The sequence below is a fragment of the Diorhabda sublineata genome, chromosome 3 (assembly GCF_026230105.1).
Source record: "Diorhabda sublineata isolate icDioSubl1.1 chromosome 3, icDioSubl1.1, whole genome shotgun sequence".
Taxonomy (NCBI): Eukaryota; Metazoa; Arthropoda; class Insecta; order Coleoptera; family Chrysomelidae; genus Diorhabda; species Diorhabda sublineata.
The window spans coordinates 28,805,456-28,828,607 of NC_079476.1; the positions used below are offsets into that span (position 1 = coordinate 28,805,456).

Genomic DNA, 23,152 nt, shown 5'->3' on the forward strand with positions numbered 1-23,152 from the left:
AATAATTCACAAAGTTTTGATTCTTTGGTTTGTCAAACAAATATATTTTAGATGAGTCAAAACTGCTTATTTTCCAAGAAGCAATTTTTTAATTGTTGGAAACCAAATATTTTGGAACTTATGAAGTTTTCAATTTATGGAACTACCCAGTCTTTCGAATATTTTATGAAAAATTATGAATGCAAACATAAAGTCATATTGTGTTTTTTAGCAGAAGAAAAGTTTTATTAGTTAACTGCGCATAATCCCAAAAATAAATACGTAGGACATCCGGTAGTTAACCCACCATGAAGGAAAGTTATACAAACAGCGCATTGTTTTTTATCCATACACAATTTCAACAACTAGAGAATTTTTTGAAACGCGTTTTATAATTTAATCTCTTATTACTGTGTAAACATCATTATCTCAGCAGCAATACTCTGCCATTAGCTATCGATTGATGAAGTTGATGTGTCTTATTTGAATTACTGAACTAAACATTAATAAAAGAGATAGTAAGGACATATTCACAAAGACACTCCAAAATGGTATTAGAAGTAGAAGCATCTGTAGTGATTCCACTCTTTCTTCACTAATTAATTAAATACATATTTACTAGTTGATTGTGTTTCTCGGATAAACAATAATCACCATCTTCAATAAGAGATACCAAATTTATTGGAAAAAATAAATTGTTACCACCTATTTCAAAATATTTCAGGTAGATTATCTTAAAAAATTGTCGATGATCTCAGTTACCAAACATTATTACCAACAAAAATATTTCAGAGCCCTTCTCTGTGCTGGGTGTTTTTGAATTTATTAATGTTGATCACCTTTAATACCATTCATGGTTAACTGGATCTAGAATTGATCAAATTTTGTTGTAAAAGAAACACTGCTTTGTGGAGCAAAGAAAAGTTGACTTTTAACAGAATAAAAATGTACTAAAACTCGTTCGACATTAACATATCGTACACTCACGGATCCAATGTATTTATTTAAACAAATTATGAGAATGAAGAATTAAGAGAAATAAAGGTTCATAACTTTTTATTGAAAAAGTTGAGGTTTTCCTGTAAAATTTTTTCTCTTTTCACAAATCGATTTTCTTGTTAAATCTTCGTGAGCACATACAGAAGATTCGCTAACGATAACAGACTCTTATCACTTGACTTGTAATTCCAAATATACTACAGATAACCCGATCAGTATCGATCATAGCCTTCATGCTTCAAAGTGTGCGATTTATCACCTTGAGCATCTTAAGTAGAAATATGACCAATAAATCGTACATAATGGCATTCAATCGATTATTCTCCAGCTCTCTTGTGAGCCCCGCTATTTGTTGCTGAGATCTTGAGGGCGTTGAGAACAATCCCACTCCTGATACCATTTGTGGTCAAGTACTATCGTCAGAAAAAAATATGAATTCACTGTAATTGTATTGCTTGTCACCTTTTTCTAAAGGTGACATATGTTAACTTTGTACGGATAAATTCTATTGGTTTCATGTCTTTTTACATTACATTACATTCCACCACAGTCAGTAATCGTTATGGACAACGCATCCTACCACTTTCGACAACTGCTTAAGATACCAAATAAAAAAAGTAGTAGAAAAAAGCTCAAACTTTAGTATTTATGTCTGAAACAGGTCCAACAAACAAAGAATTGCTTACTGGTACATATTTTCAAAATTATTTATAGAAATAATAAATTTATAAAATGAGGTATCTACGCCTATGGTAGATCAAACAAAATTGTCGACAAGGGTTTTTATATGAGTTTTTATAATCTGCAATTGATATTAGAAGAACCATATCCATTTCGGTTACCAGAAAATATTAGTTACATTTATCAATTATGAGACAGAAGGCAAAGATAAAATTATTTGATATCACCTTGATACGCTGAAAACTCGCTGAAACATCATCATTTATAACAGAGCGCTCGATGTGAAGCATTTTATAACGATAGGTTATTATAAAGCAGTATTTAAATCGATACTTATTAACTTAATACGAGCAAATTGAATAGGCGCACTACGTCCGCGTTTCCAAGATGAGAGGCCAGCGAATTTGGGGTAGAACTAAAAGATATTTGGAATGGCATCATAAAAAACAGGTTTTGAATGCAACAACAGCGAATGTATATAATTTTACATGTACGTTGACTTTTTTTGAATTTTTCCGAAGGTTTTCGGGCTGGCTAAATTTCTGCCATTATCATATAAACCTTAGATCCCTAAAAGCACGTAAAAAATTTTGGCACGTGTACCCCATCGGTTTTTTCACATGAGTTTTCCGACAGTTTTTATCGCTTCTGCCGGAGGTTTTCTGAACGGATACATTTCTGCCACTGCTTAACTGCTCTTACTTGAACTCTATAAAAACCTATAAAAACATTTTCACGCGTGTACCCCATCGGTTTTTTAGGCACATTTGTTCGACGTGGAAACTCGGCTGGCATTTTCATATGCTTCCTGTCCGAACAGGCAAAACTGCCATTTGGTAACGTCACAACTATTTTCTAGGGATTTACGAACTCAAACGTCGTCTACTTTATCGGTACAGTTTAATGTAGAGAGACTGAGACTAATAATCGAAGCTCAATATCGAGCTATGATAAAAAATATTATGCCTTTCTCAACACAAATATTTTCATCTGAATGAATATATTTATGTATTTCGCACTCTTTTATGCAGATACGAAATGGAACTATAGTTTATAGTTATATATCTTGTTTATTGTTTAATTTTAATACCCAAGTTTCTTGTGTTTTTACGGCTATTTAAAAAACGTGTTGAATAAGAAATGATTTCATAAATTTAAAAAATATCAATTTTTGTATACAGAAATAAATCATAGTTCAAATTATGTTTTAGTCAACTACACTTATTTTAGAAAAAACATTAGGGTTTCTGGGAGAATGAATGTTCCTTTGGAACACTGTGTATTCATTATTATGCGGTTTCGAAAAATATCCTACAAAATACATAGTTGCGACTTGATATTACAGGTGTAATCAATATAACCTCTTTTTTTAATGGAAATACCCAGTTGCTGTATTCCAACTATATAAATAATGCAACATTCTGTTTAATATAATAAAAAAATTTAGTGTCACATTCGATAATTTAGTTATATATATTTATAATGGAAAAGCCGATCGATAAATATTTTAATTTAGTGATATTTCTCATATACAAGACGCATTTCATATACTATAGCATATTATAGCATACCATAGCAAGTTGATGACATATGCCTGGTTATTTTTCTCTTATAATTGTAGTACTAACAAGAAATGGCTATAGATCATTCAATTGCATTTCCAACATCATGAAAAAATGAATTTCTTATTTCCTTCAAAGAAAAAATATTGGTGAAGTAGATGTATTCCTCCTACGGTTCTCAACACGTTCCAAGCCAATTTAGTGCTAACATTGGACATGATTCAGAACAAACTGAGTACCTGCCTTGATTATCACTATAAACGTTTTGATACACATAGTGTTTGAAACATAACAAACTTGCCAACAAACTCACTCTTTCAGAATTGTTTCATGTCTTTGAACTTTGATAAGTATATTTTCAAATTATTGAGACAACCTGAGCCTCAAACAGAAACATACGATTTATAAATTTTTGACAGAAATTTGTCTAATACCGATACATACGATTTCTTCAACTATAGCAGGGTTGATGATTATAAAAATTGTGTTTGTAATATTCTTGCGCTAAGGTAAAACGAATAATTATTCTTTATGTGAAGATGATTTTGTACCAAATTTATTGCCTATATTCGCTAATAATACTTCCTAAGTTAGTTATTATTTTGAAAATGGTTCAACGATTTGCCTACCAGCTATTAATTCTATTTAAGTCGTTGTCTGATCCGAATTTCGATACCCATGTCTTCAGAAACTGAAGGTGAACTAAAAGTTTAGAAACGCCCGTCAGACAGAGTAATTGTGAGTGTTGGTGTAGTCGTAGTGTAAACAGTGTGTGCAGTATGAATATCACCAACGTTCCAGAAATTCCAGCTTACTTTTATGAAAACTGACAACATGAAGATGCTTCAAATAATGAAAAGATATAATTTGATAACCGTTATATTATTGATAGCATTTGCAAAACTCATGGACAAACCCTGTTTGGGACTAACCCCATGTATTTTATCCTACCGAAATAGTTTGAAATATATAAAAAACAAAAATCATATCGTTAATTTTATGAAAACTGATATATGGAAAAATTAGGTCTAGCACATAATAATATACAAGGATATATTGATATCTAGATATTGCGTTACCATACCAACGAACAATAACTTTTAGAAGTGTAAGTGTAAAGTTTAACGTCAAAAAACTGTACCAGAGTTACGCAATAAGTTAAAAGAAAAAAGATGTCCACTGAAATTGTGAAAATCGAAAAATTGGAGTATCGAGTCATCATCAAATACCTAAAGAGGTAAATTTTCCATTGAAGATGATGACCGAACGGGAAATCCAGTTTCTGTGTCAGTCGCCAAAAATATCGATGTAGTTCATGACATGATTTTATCAGACCGTCGAATTGGGCTGAAACGGATATCTGAAGCACTGAATATTTCATACGAACGCGTTCATTATATAGTTCACGTCAATTTGGACAAATGTTTCAATGTTGACCAAAAGTGTGCAAGGGTAGAAGCATCGCGTTCGATCTGTGCTCGATTTGAAAACGATGTAGACTTCTTAAACCGAATTGTTACTATGGATGAGACTTGGGTACATTTCTACGATCCAAAAACAAAGCAACAATCGTTGGAATGGCGACACTCTGGTTCTCCAAGACCTAAGAAGTTTTGTGTCCAGAAATCTACTGTAAAAGTTGCTTGCTTTTTGGGATTGCTATGTAATAATCATGATTTATTTTTTGAATAAGGATAGAACAATAAGTGGAGATTACTATTCGACATTACTGACCACTCTACGGAAAAAAATTAAAGAGAAAAGACGCGGAAAGCTATCCAAAGGTGTTTTGTTTTTTCATTACAACGCCCCTGCACACAAATCTTATGTTGCCATGCAAAAAATTTATGATTTATGGTTTGAATTACTAGAACAACCCTTTTATTCACCAGATTGGGCTCCGTCCGACTATCTCTTTCTTTAACAGAAAAAAGTTCGTAAATTTTCTTTCAACGAGGAGGTAATAAAAACTGTCGAGGTCTGGTTTCAACAGCAAGAAGAAACATTTTTTTGGAAAGGTCTAGGAACGCTGCAGGTTCGCTGTAATAAATGTATCCAATTAAGAGTTGAGTGATAAAATATTTTGACATTGAATTTTTGTTTGGTTCTATAGTAGGCTAAGAATTTTTCAATAAATCCTCATATCATGAAGATTCTAGTTCCAACGAATCTTACTTTTTTTTTTTCATCAGCAAACTAATCTTTGACAAGCTTCACAAGCTTCAATAATCCATTTTTAGATAATTGCAATATAGAAGTTACATTGAAGCATTATATATTATAATAAGACTAAAAGTAAGTTAACAATGGAATACCGTGGAAGTATTTTTATATTTAGAATATTCTATGCTTTTAAGTCAAATTTTCCTGAAAAGAAATATTGATTATAAAATGGCACTTATAGTTGGTGGGATGGGATAGCTAAGAAAAAAAAAAGCTTTCAGTTATTTATGTCCGCAATCAACAATTTATTATTGTGTTTGGAGAAGAATAAAATTGAACCCTCATAGAATCACGTTGTCCATATGTCTGCTCTTTTCTCTCAGGAACACATGGAGATATAAGTTAAAACGGAAAGCATATCTACAAATCTTTAGTTACTAGAAGTTGTGAAAAAAGTCAATTTCGTATGAAAAAATTTACGCCCAAAAATGTATATTTTCCATTTATCTAATTTGGCAAGTAATATCGACTCATTACAAGTACAAGTGTAAGAAAAAATTTGAAAACTGTATATTTGTAATTGTATCATCAAAAATATATTCTTTATTTAGTATGCAATCAATTATCAAGGTTATACGATGTACGCTTTTAATTGTAAGGGTTTTAATTGGGAAAGAACTGCGACTAGTGTTCTAAAAATTTGCTCGGTGTATTCGTGGAGACATTTTTGTTGTAAGAAAAAAGACCTGGAATTGATTGAAGCTTCCAGTATTGCAGCCCGATTATCACTTTTTTCAAATAGTGAATAAATGTTGTTGTGTGTCACAATTTCTCTGGGGTTGTGTTTTTTTAAATAAATCTTTTTTTATTTTAATGGTGTCACATCAAGAGGCTGCATCTTATGGGTAGCATGTGTTGATAAGCACACAATTAAAACATAATTCTCCCTGGCCATGACTATGGTTTTTTTTTCTGTGGGAATAGTGACCTTCCAGGACTAACAAAAAACGGTGACGAGTTTTCCTCTCTTTTGAGATGTTATTGTGCAAACCTGTTTTTTCCATGCCAATAATTTTTTCGTCGTTATTTCCTTCAACTGATATTCCTGTGGTATTCGTACCGATAACTGTGGGTGCCTAATTAAGAACCTTTAAGCCATTTTTTATCCGCGGATTCCTTTCCACTACTAAAAGGATGCTTTAAACCATTTCTTATTGCCAATTTGAAAGCCATATATTTGACATCTCTCCTACGAAGACTAAAAATTTCCATTTCCATTTCATTGCAGTAATCGGATAGCTATTTCTCCAATATCTCAGGTGAAGCTTGATTCCTACCCAGAGATACTTGTATAAGATCCTGGTTCCTAAAACAAGAAAAATTGATAAGAAAAGAGAAACAAGTAAAATGAGCAAGCTTTTATCTAGTCCATTTCAAAATAAACGCATCACTCACAAATATGAGAGTATATTAAAATAGACTATACCTTTTGGAATATTGAATGTTTTGGAGGACATAAGGTACGCAATCTCCTTATTTCTTACTGCATTAACAGCGCTCATCACGGCAATTTTATCCTACTGTTTCCTTTTTTTCTTATTTTCAGTCATCTGACAAATGACTTAAAAATTAAAAACCTCATAATACTCATACCTTTCTAACAAAGAAATCACGTTAAAGAAAACACTAATAAAACTTGGGTATTCCATTCCACAAATACATAAAACCAAATGCATATGCTTAGAACAACTAAAATTAATTCAACTAATTTCATAAATCCTATGAATTAGTTTTGGGGGCTGTCGCTAGGTGGCGACATTAGCTTAGAGAGAAAATATAGTGACTCATAATAGGCGCTATCTCATATTACGGGCTATGCAAAAAACACCTTATATAGCTTGGTGGGGTACTTTATTTTATCAGATTAATTAGTGTTTCCGTTTTGCAAAAAATCCGTTGGAAAATTAATTTTTAAAATGAAATTTCATAGATGAGTTATCATAAGAATGTGGTCGAATAATCAAAATAATTTAGCTACGCGAGTATTAATGCTATTCGAGTTAAGTCCGTATATTTCTCCAACTATTTGTTGTACAACAATAAATTAAGTCATCACAACATTTAATTAATTCCATGAAATTAATCTATCTTATAGATAATATCATTTTTTATGTGAAGAATAAGTGGTTGGGATAAATAAGTGAAAAGTCATGAGATAATTGTGAATTCTATATTCATTAAAATCAAAGCTATAATGCTAAAACTACGAATAGAGTTGAGTAAATTTAGCTATATACTTTTGAGGACATAAAGTTATCCCGGGCAAGGGTACTTCTGTCGGGGTTTCACTACCTGGATATTTTGTTATAGAGAAATTTCTAATGATTTCTGAGAAAAATATGAATATACAGCTTCTAGCTAAGACGTCCCCAAGGCATCTTCTTTTACCTGAAATAAAAATTAAAGCAACGTTATTTCATGTGTAGTCTCTCACTCTTTGAAATAACAATTCCTATAATGACAAAAAATAATTCTTCAACGTCTATATCACCTGAATATATCGATAAGATTAGAAAATAATTATTATTATTATGTGTAAATACCAATTTATATTGTGCACAAAATTCGAAAATAAGTGACAACATAAGGTCATGAGGATGTCAAATTGGATTGTATTCGATGTTTATATGAAAATGAATAATCATACAAGTTTTAGTACCCAGAAGATTATCAGTAACGGATAGTGTCTACAATACAATGCTTAGCTTTATTCTTCAGATATATCCGACTCGAGGCCAGATCTTTCAGTCTTTTATTCCATTATATCTGTTTTTTTGCGTCATTTTGTCAGTTCCTCACTTCCTCTATTTTCAAATCTCTTTTAACCGCTTCCAACCATTTCCTTTGTTCATTGTCCAAATTTCACATTCCTGGACAACAGACGGTCGAGTTGTTGTTTGGTACATTCTTATTTTATCTGTTCGTATAACATTTTTGATACCAATCCTGACACTTCACAGCCTTTTCCTTTTTCTATTCCCCTTCTTTTTTTTCTTTATTTGTGAGAGTGACTTCAAATATTCGATTTGTTCCACTTTTTCTATTTGGTAGGTATCAATCATATTACAATTTATGGTAAGCTTTATTTATCTCAAAATGAAATATTTACTCTATTTTTTTCCTAAAATTTATAAAAAAAGAACCAATTCATTGATTCATTTAAGTTACTGTCAACTTTTTCAGTGAGTATTCTAATTTCCAATCGACGGAATATGTTGTACTAACACAATTATTTTAGATTTGAATTCTTATTTCGATAGTCTTGCAATTGTAAAATGCAGTTCTGTAATACTGTTAAATGATCATGTTGCTCTTCTTAGATCAAAATGGTAATAATACTTTGAGACTTCTTCCAAATCGCCCTGATCTTAATCTCTTAGAACTTGTTTTGGAGTTTTTTATACGTTGTAATTAACAATATCACCTTTAGTTTGTTAAATATTGGAAAAATGTGAAAATATTTTTTTGGACTTTTTGTAATTTAAAAACTTGCGTGAAAAATGTGCTTCCCAATAAAGACAAATAACGATTGTTACACACGAGACCGCAGCATTTAATAAACTACAACAATTATTAAAAGAATAAATTTATCACATTCCAAGTTTGTACTAGCAGTATGTTCTGATCATATTTCGAGCTTTAGTGCACTACCTGAAATACCAAGGACTCTTCCTCAAAGCATAGGATGGACTACTTAACAAATCTGTCTGACAATCTTGATTGATGTCACAAATTACTCTGTCACAATTTTTGATTATGATTTATTAGGCTTAACCAAATAAAGTTTGCTATTTTTTTCATTTTTACTCATCAACCACGCAGCGTTAATAACGAGTAATTAAGATTTAATACATTTGATAGATAGATAAGTCTTGATTTTACTACTTAGTTTGCGGTCTTTCTGGTAGTTCATAAGTTTCTTTGAATCTTCTTGAAGTAGCTTTCATGATATATAATAGATATTTGGAAATTGCAGATTCCTACTGGAGGGATATGTGTTGACTCTGATATAGAAAGGAGGAGTAGTTGAGTTAGTTGAAAATTTCTTTTTAAAGCGTTCAGATACAACGTTACGAATATAGGATTTCTTGTTTTTGATAATATATAGACTGCATAAGAGATGTTCAGATATTGTCTTCGCTGGTAGCTCACTAGTTTCTTTAAATGAGTTTTGGATGGGACTTGAACGATGAGCACCCAAACATATGCAGTGTTCTGAATAACTTCCAGTGATTGTAAAATATAATATAATACAATTCTAGCAAAGTTGTAGACAATTGCTCCGTAGTCAAGTTTAGATCTTATCAATGATTTGTATATGTGTAGTAAATTTGAATAGCGTGCACCTCATTTTTTAAATGCTAGTGTCCTGAGCAGGTTAATTACAGATTGGCTTGTTTTTCCAATGTCAGAATGTGTGTTCCATGTTAATTTTTGACCAAGTATCATATCTAGGAAGTTTATTTCTTTCATATATTCTAACTCTTCTCCATATAGATGTAAAGTTTTGGGCTGGAATTGAGTTCTTCGTGAGAAATATATCGCTTTTGTATTCGATGTATTGAATGGCAACCCACTTGTTTTTGACCAATTTTCTATTGTTTAATCAATGTTCTTATGTGTTGTCATATTTTTTCCTCTGCAATAAATAACTAACTTATCAGCGTATAATCTGCATCTTACTGGTGATTTACAGTTTGCAATAATCGACTTTATCGTTATGAGAAATAATTTTGTACTGAGATTCGATCCTTGTGGTATACCATTTTCATGTGTCTTCAACTGAAATTATACTCCATCCACTCGCTCTTGATACTGGAGATGCTCTAGGAAGTTATAGATATATTTCAATATGTTTCCTCGTATTGACCAGTCGTAGAGTGTTTTAATTATTGAGTATTTATAGACTGTATCGTACGCTTTACGAATATCAAGAAAATATTCCGATGCAGTATTGTTTTATTGCAAAAGCCTCATGGATGCTTCATTTTAGATTTATAAGATTATCTAGCGTGGATCGATTTTTACGGAAGCCTTGGGAATAGGAATTATGATAGATGTCCATGCTTTGGGGAGTTTTTTGTCATTATTAGATTGTATATCCTCAAGAAACGTTCTTTTGTTTGGTTATTTAAATTTCTCAGAAAAATAAGAGGAATATTGCCAGGGCCTGCACAGGTGGTTTTAGAGTATTGTAATGAATTTTTTAGTTCGTCGATCGTTATAGATTTGTAATGTCGATGTTTATTTCTTGCTGGTCTGTCTTATTTTTATCTCTCTCTTACCTCTGTCAAAAAAATCTTTCTTTAGTTTGAGTTACTAGAATATTTTTGGTATTCGCTTGCAATTTTTATTCTCGTAGCTTCAAACACGAAAGTATGATTATGACACGACAATATTTAATTTGTAATGATGAAATATCGATAAGAGATACACGTTGAAGTTTAATAAAAACACATATTTTACCTAAACCATATGGAAGGAATCTTTCATGATGAATGAGTTTTCCTTCGGAATCTAAAAATCTTTCGGGTCGGAATATTTCAGGATCAATCCAATAGTCTTTATCATGGTGTACTGAATATGTACTGATTAAAACTGTTGTGTCCTAGAAAAAAATGGATTTTATGTTATTTTTGATTTATGGGCTTATTCTGTACAAAAATGTTAGCGGTAACAGAGCTCTTGATTTTAAAGATTGGTAGATGTTACGAAGATGTTATTCTGCATGGTTTCAATATTGCCTACAGCGATGTATAATAACATTTTCGCTGTTGAAATAACGATGACCAATACAGTCGACGTTAGGAGTGTTTTGTCACTGTTAGTAAGTAACATAGAAAACTTCTATTCAATACGTCAAGCCATCCAAAGATAATCCCATTCTATTATTGATGAATAACTATGCTGTACATGTAACTCTGGATGCCATAAATTTATGTAGAGAAAACCATCACAATTCAATTCCGATATCTTTTCTGACCTAGATTTTATGGCAGCCAAAACTACAGACAAACCTCTTGAAGCCCAAGAAAATCCTAATCCTACTATATTTCTACAAGTTGTTGAAAATGTTTTATGTGAAAGTGTAAATCTAAATAACGCTCAGTTATCTACCTCGAAAGCAACATCAAAATCTAACGAAAAACACCAATTAACACCTCCTTCTACCCGTTATAACAACGGAACAGGACTTCTTTCATTACCTGTAGCTGAAGTTCAAAATAGAAATCAAAGAAAAAAACTGCCTTCTTTAATAATTTCCAGCCCATCAGTTATAATAGCTTTAAAGTCATACAAAAAGAGAAAATGATAAAAGAGCGACAAAATAAATTAACACAATCAGCAAAAGAGGAAAAAGGCAGAAGTGTTAAACTAAAGAAAATAAACCGCCAGTCAGTGAAACTAAAACCATTAAGTGAAAGGTGTTTAGCTAATCTTCTAAATAATCTTGTGAAGTTCAGACAATATAAACTGAAGATGAACTGGATATAATCCGCTCGGATGATGAAAGGAATTACATTATATGTGACGACGCAGGAAAAAATAATGAACGTTGGTATATGTATGCCAAATGTGGAGAATGGGCTCATGTTGCATACACTGGACTAGACGTGAAAGAAGCAAAAGCTAAGCAGTTGTTTTGGAATTTCTCTCAATAAGTCAAATGTTTAGTTTTGTTATTATTTACGACTTTTTATTTCTTGTTTTATCTACTGAATAATAATTTTTTTGTTAAATACATCTTTGACAACATTGATATTTAAATATGTGGAATATTTCTATTTAACTTTGAATATTCGTCATCTTACCCACAGACAGAAGTCATCCTAGCCGCACATTATGGTGAGATGACGAATCTGACAGTATAAAAAAAAATTTCACGTATTTTGAATTTTTTTTGTAACAACTTTAATAATTCGTAATTATAAATGTTTACATTATGTACTTCATAAAAAGATTTATTAATAGTTAAGACCTTTTAGTCGTAATATCACTCCAATAATTACGTTCGTCTGCTTACCCACTCTTACCCTAAATTGGTGAACTCTTTTAGAAAAAAATAACTTCTTCATAATCTTCATAAATTCAACACCGAAGTATGATATTAAAGTTTACTTATGTAGATGCTTACTTTGGGTATAGAATAACTTTCTAATACTGTATCTTCTAGTACTCTTCTTGGTCCAATAATAGGAGTAACATTCCAGAGCCTTTGTATTTCATGTAATACTGCTTCTACGTAAGGTACTCTATAAACAACAAAATCTTACAAACAGATTGGATTTAATGTCCTCTAATTAACAAGAGAAAGAAAAACCCTATTTTTGAATTTTTGTTATTGGTGTATTTTTTAAAAACTGGCAAAACGTTAGTAAATAGAAAGCAGCTTTTTTCTAGGAGTGATATTATAATTAATTTTGTTATATTTGTATATACAGCCATAGGTTTTCTTTACTTTCTCAACAATATTGGAAATTTTTATCGAAAACTTAGGAAATGTAAATAATTAAACAAACTCATCTTCAATCCACCTGTGTAAATATCGATATAATAATATAGCGAATAAAATATGATTAACTCTTGACAGTGTTACTTTCACTCTACCTAAGAGTAGTGTGGCTCACCTTTATTGTTCGTTTACACGCCTTCGCGATAGACATTCTAGTTTTTTGGAAAATAGGCAAAAAAACGAGACAGTGTAGTAAAGCTACTTTGGAGGTCATTCATTTCACTCATTCATTCTTGATTTTTCCCGCTTGTACCAAAGTCCCAATTTTAAACACAAAAGCGTTACATTTTCATGGTATTATTAAAAACATAGAATCTTTTTTTCCCTCTTGCATCACAGCATCATTGTGTTACAAAATAACTCTATTTCTTCCTTCTATTCTTTTCTAATAGAAAATATTTTTTTGTTTATATTAATAGAAACTTTGGGAGCCAAGAACTTTATGAATTCCTTTCGATATATTTCATCATCAAAATAGCGGAAGTTGTCACATACCAAAGGATATGCAACCCTATTTGCGATTGTCAGTGCTACCATATATGTAATACTCCTATATTGTTTCCCTATAAGTGGTGAGGACCTTCCACTCCAGTCTGTCCCGTAATTCAATGAGAGGTAACTTGATTTTTCTTGCCTAGCACATTTAACTTGTCCAGGAATTCCAAAACTAATTTTGTCTGCTTGACTATCGGACAGGGTGATGAATAATCTCCTATCTAGATTGAACCCAGTATTCGGTCACTTGGATATAGATTGAATTTACAGACGACTCACAATCAACCTTGATAAAAAGTCTACTATAAAAAATACGATAAATACAGAATTCATACTGGGTGTTTTCACAATGCCGTTAAAAATTAGAAAAATAACATTCAGCCATATATGCTTAAACAGTGTCGTAAAAAGTATCTATCGTCTTTCTTTTTTATTCCACTTACTTGTATCTATCACAATAGTTAATATTTTCTTGTCCTGAAAATGCTTGGTTTAAACAGTTTCTCACTTTTTCTTGAATATCTGTTCGTAAAACCATCAACAAAAAACAAAAGTCCAACGTGTTACTTGTCGTTTGAGAGCCTCCAATAAATAAGTCCAAACAAAGCATTATCAACTGATCTTCTGAAAAATAGAATAAGATTCTTTCGAAACTTAGTTAAGGCTATGAATATAATAATAATATTTATTAAATTAATATGAATATTCATATTTTCAATAAACGAAATGAAAAAAATATTTTCTAGAACTTGATTTTGAATCTCCTAACAAAGATAGGGACAGGTTTGAAGAGTGTACTTAGCAGGGCAGAAAGTTTTGATGGAAGGATGATAAACAATTGAGAAAGATTCTAAAATAGAAAACACAAGTAATTAAATAATTTCGAATGAAGAGAATTTTGTCAACAAATTATTATTGATACAATGAAACTAGTCACCAGAACTCAATTTACAGCCAGGAGTACACATGCTGTTTAGATACGTTTGGTTCCATAAGGACGTTTCGGAAACTATGATTGGATTAACCCGATAATGATATTAATGTTCGAAAACTAACCGGGATCATGTTTACGAGTATTGTTCGGTAACTGATCGAGTTAATTAGATGGTAATTACATGATATAATCCTTTATAAGATGGTACATCAGTGGATGAATGCTATCAGCTTACGGGTTGTTTAATTTGTTTGTGGTTTATTGGAAATTAAAAACTATTTATTTGCTTAAAATGGCTGCATACTATCAATTCTCATAAACAGCCTAATTAATAGGTTACTGAAGTTGACGGTTTTTTACACTTTTCTGCATTCCAGCAGAAAAATAGCTTATTGGTATGAAACAGTGATGCAAAATCCGCGTAAGAGGATTAATCGATGATAACTACGTAATAACAATTATTAAACATCTAGAATTATATAACTGAATAAATATCATCGAAGAAATAACACACAAAAAAAAATGAAATTAAAAACTTCTTGAAGAAACTGTTTTACATTTGAAATTTTCATGCTTATTATATATTGGTTAACTTTGGTAAACGAAATCATTTTAAGTATTTATCTAGACTGACTACGTATTAAAACATGATAGTAAAAATAATTAATAGATTTTTATTATTTCTCGTTCATTTACTTAGTCTAAGGTAAGTGAGTCATATTGATAATTTAAACCATAAAAACTGAACAAATCTATAAAATGGACACCGAAGATAACATTGGATTGAACCTCCAATTCATGGGAACTGGAGGCTTACGGAAATAGAAAAGAGTATAACGAAATGTAATGATAGAATATACTACAAATCCCTTATCTTTTTTTAGACTGGTCTAATTAGGTTGAAGCGAACAAAACAACCAACTAAGCAATTTTTGATACTGTGAAAAATGAAAAATTGTAATCTTAGAAACTAAATAACAACGAAAATGTATCATGACGTTACAGAAAATACGACACTAAGCAGAAAAACGAGAGCACTTCTACCAAATTAAAAAGTCTTCATAATCTCGATGAATCTGGTTGCATGACTCACCACAAGTTCTAGTAACAAAGGTTCCCAAACTGGTTAATAAAATTACATCAAAAGAGAAACACTTTTCACCGCAATTTTTGTATGAATTCTGGCGTGAAATCATTGCCATTTATACCTACATCTCTAATATACACAATATTCGATTTATTGCAAACAACAACTTTCTCTCTTCATCCAAGAACAAGACATAATGTAAAAAAATTTTACTGATGTTCTATGATCAGATATATTATCTCAATAAACTTCGTCTGTTTATTTGAACACTGAATATATGCACTCTAGTTATTACTTTAAGCAAACCACCAAATTTGACAGCACCTATTTGAAGCTATTTCCTGTACCAGCTTTGACCTTTCAAGACTTTGCTGTTCTGAAATTGTGGACACCTTAAGTAAAGTAATAACAAACAAGGTTCAGCTGGAATAAATTCATATTCACTTGAAACTTTTAGACTCTATTTAAAAGCAATGCCGTTGAAATTGGTCCAAGTTAATAAACAAAAAAGAAAAAAAAAATTCTTTTTAATGACGCTTTCAAAAAATATGAACTTTATGGAAGCTGCTACAAATGATTATGATTTTCACACCTATACATCTCTCCAGCACTGGTTTATCTGGAAGGATTTTATGAAGATATATACTACAAAACACTAAGTTGATTTATGTGATAGAAAAGATGAAAAACAAAATTTTATGTATACAACCTGTTAAAGTAAATTTCATCACAGTACAGAAAAGTGACTCTACTGTGAACGAAATGGGCTCATAACTCTTTTGAAGAAGTTGGATAGTTATATTTTTTCTGTAATTATTAGAAAAAATCATTTAGTGTCCATTCCATAGGAACAGCCATCTTTTCCACAAGAATCTGCTCAGTAGCTGGACACTTCATAATCAATAAAAAAATTGGACAACTTCACCACAATTTGGAAACATACCTGTAAAGGTTGAATTTGGTCCTTTATCATTGTTCATTTCTTTAATAAAAGAATATATGAGGTCATTGTCCTGTCCTTCGACCCATGTAGAGAAATGTTCTTTAATTGTTTCAAGTAGTAAATCTTTCAGTTCAGAATTTATGTTTTTAATTAAGCTGTACCCCGTTTTATCTGGTGCCAAAAATCTTAACCATGGAAACTGATTAAGTGTACCACCAGACATATCAAATGCTCGACTTCTTTGGTCAAGTAAGTCCAATAACCTATAACACAACATTTTTTGTAAATAATTCAAAACTTTGTCGAAGCTACGTATTATTACTTATTTTATAATAAAAGTGCACTCTGTATACTTCTTGGCGACCAGTTCAGTTGGTCTGAATAACTAGGAAAAACTTTTACTAAATACTTTTGAATTACTATGTGGATCGTCTCCAAATTGATTATTCGCATCAGTTTATATTCTTTTTGAATATTAATTCATTTTATTTTCTTATGTTCACTATGTATAAATAAACTACCTTTTTAAACGACCATCCCCTCTATCCAATCTACAGCCAGTTACAAGTGCCCATAAAACATTTAGTACAGATACGGATAAAATTGAACCTATCCGAATTTTTTTGTCTTCATTTTCTCTTAAAATGGATAAAAGGTCTTCGACTTCATAGCGTATTAAATTTTCCATTGATTTTTTTCCATATCCCACATTACGAAGATGAGTAACGAGGAATTTTCTTTGGGTTTTCCATAGAGGACCATCAACTATTGTTACCCCTGAAAGTTTAAATAAACTTAATTATTGATATATTTTCATATTATTGGAAAAAACAATTTTCCCTACTGATAATTATGATATTATATATCATTTCGCTTGAGAGAAATAACGGAAGGATCTATTAAATTTTGTTTTATTTGGAGAATGACAGCAACTGATTCGAGCAACTTTTCCTAGCGGCAGAAATTGTAGCGTCGAGTTTCAAGTAATAATATGATTGAGACATTCCACGTCATTCATGTAGAGAATAAATGTGAGCCTTCCTCTCTACTAACGAGGGTAAAAGTATGTGCTATCGACGGGGATGTGAAGAAAATAATTTCATATTTCATAAGCTGCGAAGACATTTCGGTAAGTATGTAGGTTCACCGCCGGTTGACGACAGTTGTAGTACTGCAACGTAATCAAAGAACATTTGGATGCTGTGTATGGTCGTGAGAAAGCTGATAGTTTCTACGTTATACATAGAATATATTAAAGAACAGTTGAAGCTGTCAATGTCACTCGGTAAACGTGCTCAAAAGAAAGCGAATACTATCATTTCTGCTGGGAAGGTTATGGGCACAGTTTTCTGATATTCACAAGATGACCACATGGAGATGAGAAGACCAAATTGAGCTACGAAGTGCTGAACCATTTACTGTATTCTCTACATTTGGTCCCGAGCGAGTTAAAATTTTCGGATAACCATTTGATACGAATAAGGACGTCAACTCCATTAAGGGGCCTACTTTGCAGATCTTGAAAAAAAGTATATTTCAAACGGTTTAAAGAAATCTGGGTCAAACACAAAAAAAACTATAATAAATCACTATTTTCCGAAAATTTCGGTTTCTGTTTAAAGTGCACTAGATCGCTTTTCGATAAAGACAAATTTGGTTAAATGGACATAAAATCACATGTAGTATATAGTTTTATATGAATAAAATACTAAGCTATACATAGAAAAAAAATATTTGAGGGCAAATAATAATTGAAATTAGCAGTAAGTATTGTATCAAGTATCCGAGAGAAACATAATAGAGGACAAATAAACTAAAAAGAACAGTAGTGGGAGACAAAATTGCAAATCAATAGTTATAAAAATAACAAGCGTTCGACTCGATATCAAAGTTCATATTATATGATTATTAAATCATGTAGGTATGCATGTATGGCATTGTACATGTATATGTTAATGAAGGAGATCATTGAGCCCACGTGTGTAAATTGCTTATCATTATCAAATTGTGCTTGAGTTTCGAATTACTAATAAATAATGTGCAATTTTTCTATTATATTTTGTGGGGCACCATCACAAATATTGTCGTTTGGGATATTGTTATTGTCTGAAAATTTCTAATAATGTTTTTAAAGTTTTTAAAATGTAATTGAAAATATTAACTGACAGTAGATCTGGTTATGGGATTTTGGTCGTATAAGCCGTTTCCGAGATAATAAGGACGTTCCATAAATAAAACTCACAGAGTCAGTTTTATGTTTATATTTATATATACAGATTGTGTTTTATGTATGGAAGGCCCTTAATTATCTTGAAACGGCGAAAAATTAACAATAACATAAGAACAGTATGGTATACGAAACCAAAATGATCATCAAGATATTTGAAGTTCAAGATAAACAGACACTATATTCAATTAAGAAATAAAACAGACACGAGGCATCAAAACATAAAACATTTCTCCTTATGATATCTACAAGGACTTTCCCAACAACTATAGAATTATAACAATAAATATGATATTAATATAAGTCATAAAGGGCATATTCCATTATCCAAATACTCCAGTAAAATAAAATATAAAACGACCTAAATAATATAAGTAAAATTTTAAGCTCTATTCTGTAAATTCTAATACAACTACAAATAATTTAATTGATGACTGCTATATATTTTTGAGATGTAAAAAATGAGGAAAAATTAATTTTTCTCCAGCACTTTGTATACGAAACCCATGGGAACGACGCTTGGTACCCAGGAGTAAATTGCATCAAACTTAATTTCATTTTGTGACAAATTTTGAAACATCATCGTAAACTATTTGTTTGAAGTGTTGGAAATATAACATACCCGATAATTATATACAAAATACGCATATTATGGAACTAATTCTATGTGACTTTAGTTTTTTCTATAGATGACCTTCTTGTTTTCTCTTGAGTAATGATGCATATTCCGAATTTGTTTCTGCATCCAATAATTTCATAGAATATCATTTGAGTAGCCCAGATGTAATTCCATTTTAAAAACACGTATGTAAATCTCAATAGATCGAACTAAATACTTACGTTACCTTAACTCTACTGTTTAAGTTTAAAGAAAAAAATTGAAGCTCTTGAAGCCCAAACATTTATCTGGTATTTGGAGACAACTGTGTTTGACGCACAGATTTCAAATATAATGCGTACTACGATGGGTTGATCGATTGGATGCTCAAGTTTTGTAGTTGAAAAGCAACTATTGTAATCTATCAAGTATAGATTCACGTTAGAAGGTGACAGAAGGTCCGAACGTTTTACAGTCTACAGTAGAATCCCGAATACAACAGAGACATATTTCAGTACAAAAAGTGTCGAGCGACACGCGTTTGTTAAATATTTATGATGACTCGATAATAGGGAAATCCGCAGTATGATGAAATTGTGAAAAAATTGAGTAATTAGTTTATGACTAGGCGCATACATATAACTTTTAATCGTACATCAAGTTAGTTGTCTGTCAAAAGTCCATAGAATTAAATGAGAGTGCGGAGACTGCCGTCACTATAGTTGTGAGACAAAAAAATCATAAAATTAAATAGACTGCCATATTATTAAGAAATTGTACAACTATCGCTGGTCGAGTCCATATCCATAGCATTGTATTGGAGTGCATATACACACAACCAAACAGTTGATGCCCCATACTTATTAGTTGTGTTTTAACGCTTTTAGATTTACCTAAAGTTATTTTGGTGTTCTTAAAATGGCTGTCTTCATAGATGATATCGAGCACTTCATTGAGAAGGATATGTGGAATACGATCTTGTATGTGTGCACCAATTAGCGATATGGCTTCATAGAAACTTCCTTCACTCCTTCGGTGAAAGCTAACAAATGTTCCAGGAAACTCGTCTTCGGACAATTTTAATAAATAGAGAGAGTCCTCCTCACCTTAGCCACCATTCTTACACTCTACACCAAAGCCTTCACAAACGTATCATTTCATGATCTATACTCGTGACCGGAGAAACTACGACTCTGACATGAGCAACTCGTACTTTAAACTTGTATATAGGTTAATGCACCGGTATTCTGCGGGTTAGTTAAGATTAGCTACCACTCTATAATTTTATTATTATCATCGTAATCTCAATATCATCATTAACAGTGTAGATGTACAAATTGGTAGAGAGCGCTCTAATCCTATAAATCGTTTCTCTCTGTCTCTATCAGAGTATACACCTGACCTCGCCTATAGATTATGAACGCACGCCTGCTATTTTATACTATTTTTTTGTTATTTCCAAATATAAAGGGTAGAGGTAAGGAGCAGTATGTCATACGGGAGAAAAATTGAAAAAGTTTTCAGCTGCAAATGATAAATAACAGTTCAAAAACCTTGCAGTGTGGTTCTGTAGTAGAGAAAGGGTATAGTATGAATGTAACAATTGTAGATGAATCAAAGTATCCCGAGTTAAGGAATTTAATATCATGATTCGTTATTGAAAATGTCAACTATTTGCGAAAATGTTAAAAGTTGTCCTTTAAAATTTACTGATGCTAATATGATGCCCCCCTTATTTAATACATTTCTGCGGACACAGATCCTTCTTTTCACCTCCACTCTCTATATTTCTATAGGTTCTTATTAAATTATTTATTTATTATTATTATTCCATTTGATAGTCTTCACTCCTAATTTTTGCTGATATTCATTTATCTTTCAAAATTTCTATATACCATGGTTTTCACAAATTTTCTAATAACTTACCTCTTCGAATTCCCATACATCTTAATCTGAGAAAAAAATTATCTGGTCTGCCTTCATATTCTTTTTCTGTTAGAACCTTTTTTACAACTGGATATGAGAAGACAGCAACGACATTTTCTTCTCCTAGTTTTAATCCGAGCACTTTTGTATTGTATATCTCAGCTAATTTTGATAACCCCAAGTGTTGACCACCGAGAGCTCTCGACAGTTTTTTCAATAACGGAGTTGTTCCTACGATAGGGTACCACACAGGACCTGAAAAACCATTTTAATTTTATCTTTATATTATTTTATCTGTGGGAAGTATATAAAACACTACCCATATAATAATTCCTACTTGAGAAATTTGAAGGTCAAGGATAAATTTTACGTACTAAACTACAAATTATACAATAGTGAATTTTTTCTGTTTGGCTTTGATTTGTTACTGATAATTAAATTATATCAATTCTACCAATTCTATCAGCAAGTCTTGTCAAAATAGTGGAATAAAAAAACTTTTTATATATCATAATGAATTACAAACATTCAGATGTTTGCCAAAACTGAATAAAAGTTGATCTTACGATTAAACAACATTATTGTTCAATTAAACTTAAGTAACATATATTGCAAATTCCATCAAAACCGTTTGTGAAAACATTTCAAACAAAGTATAGACAAGATAAAATGAAATTCAGATTCAACAAAACCCATATGTTATAATTTTAACAAAAACTTTATAGCTGTATGAACTCAGTCTGATTGACAAATGTAAATGTTTCAAGCTGGTGTTGTTTTATCAAGAATTTTAATTTTCAAAGTTGATACTTATAGAAACACAAATTTTTTTAGTTTGTTTTGGGTAGGAAAATTAGAAAAATGTAATAATTCTTATTAATTTCAAGGTTCGTTTCTAAAAACAAACTGTTGAAAAATATGTTAAAATTGAATTTACCCATATTTAATACTGATAACGCAATTCTTTCGATTTTATTTTAAAATAGTTGGATGGTGGAATATGTGAGAGATCTAATGAGGTGCATATTTCAACCGAAAAAATATGCAAAATTTTGCATATGAAAAAGGTCGCTCGCATTAAAAATTCCAACGAATGTTTTATGTCTTAGCATCTTTAATTGTAATCCAAATGATTTTTCTCAATGGACTCAAAGAACGTGCTACCAAAAAAGTACAAATCTTCTGTATGCTAATAAGTTCATCACTGTAGTGTTTGAAAATTCCAAAGGTGCAATGTCTAATCATCATTTAGAAAGAGGAAAAACGATAAATGATCAATAAGGTTTGGATGTTAGAGAAAAAACATGGCATTTGTTGAAGAAAACAATTATGTTGCATCACGACAATGCATTAAAATTAACGGAAATGTGTTACGATATACCTCATCCACTAGATCTTCCTGACTGGGTCATAGCCCATAGTGTTACAAGGTATATTAGGGTTGTTATATAATACATAAGAAAAAAGTAAATATAAACAAATGAACCTACCATATTTCTCGTTACCATATTAAATTGATTTTCTTCTACTTACCAGGAGGATAATTAGCCGGTTTTCTATACCGCAAAAAATAAATGATCACCACAGTAACAGCTGTTACTATTAATATCGAGAGCATGTCGCACCTGCGTTGGTTGAATAATACTGTAGAATTAATAGATTAAAAGTTCAGTTTTTGATTGTTGATTAAAGATAATGTGATGTTACACAGGGGCGTAGTTGCATAATCTATCTCCTTTAAATTAGAGTCTCATTGATTGTCATATTTTCGCTTTTAATATTCAAAATCACAGTCAATTTCTTGGAAATAATCATATAAAATGATCCATTTTCTATTAATTCCACCAGGTTATCTTCTATTTTGTTCTAAATTAAATAGAAAATGACGGTTTATACAATATGAAGAACGTCATCAGGTATCTATTAGATGATGACAATACTTTAGGCGATTATTGTTAATCTACAATAAGATAAAATAACCCAAA

General features: G+C 31.3%; 1 protein-coding gene across 1 annotated transcript; it reads right to left on the minus strand.

Moving 5' to 3' along the window:
- Positions 1-7,600: 7,600 nt before the first annotated feature.
- LOC130441191 (probable cytochrome P450 305a1) lies at positions 7,601-22,815 on the minus strand. Its single transcript, XM_056774756.1, has 8 exons — positions 22,701-22,815; positions 21,168-21,422; positions 16,938-17,193; positions 16,417-16,679; positions 13,896-14,076; positions 12,580-12,697; positions 10,911-11,052; positions 7,601-7,832 (listed from the first exon to the last, which is right to left on the minus strand). The coding sequence occupies exons 1-8, from the start codon at positions 22,783-22,785 to the stop codon at positions 7,648-7,650; spliced, it is 1,485 nt and encodes a 494-aa protein (XP_056630734.1). The 5' UTR covers positions 22,786-22,815; the 3' UTR covers positions 7,601-7,647.
- Between the last annotated feature and the right edge of the window lie 337 nt (positions 22,816-23,152).

What these genes read in the sequence shown, in the direction of transcription:
- LOC130441191 (XM_056774756.1), bottom strand. Translation starts at nt 22,785, where the DNA reads ATGCTCTCGATATTAATAGTAACAGCTGTTACTGTGGTGATCATTTAT. An exon ending in ACCGGCTAATTATCCTCCTG is followed by an intron (nt 21,423 to 22,700) that starts GTAAGTAGAAGA and finishes ATGGTTTTTCAG; the next exon opens with GTCCTGTGTGGTACCCTATC. An exon ending in ATTCCTTCCATATGGTTTAG is followed by an intron (nt 7,833 to 10,910) that starts GTAAAATATGTG and finishes TTTTTATTTCAG; the next exon opens with GTAAAAGAAGATGCCTTGGG.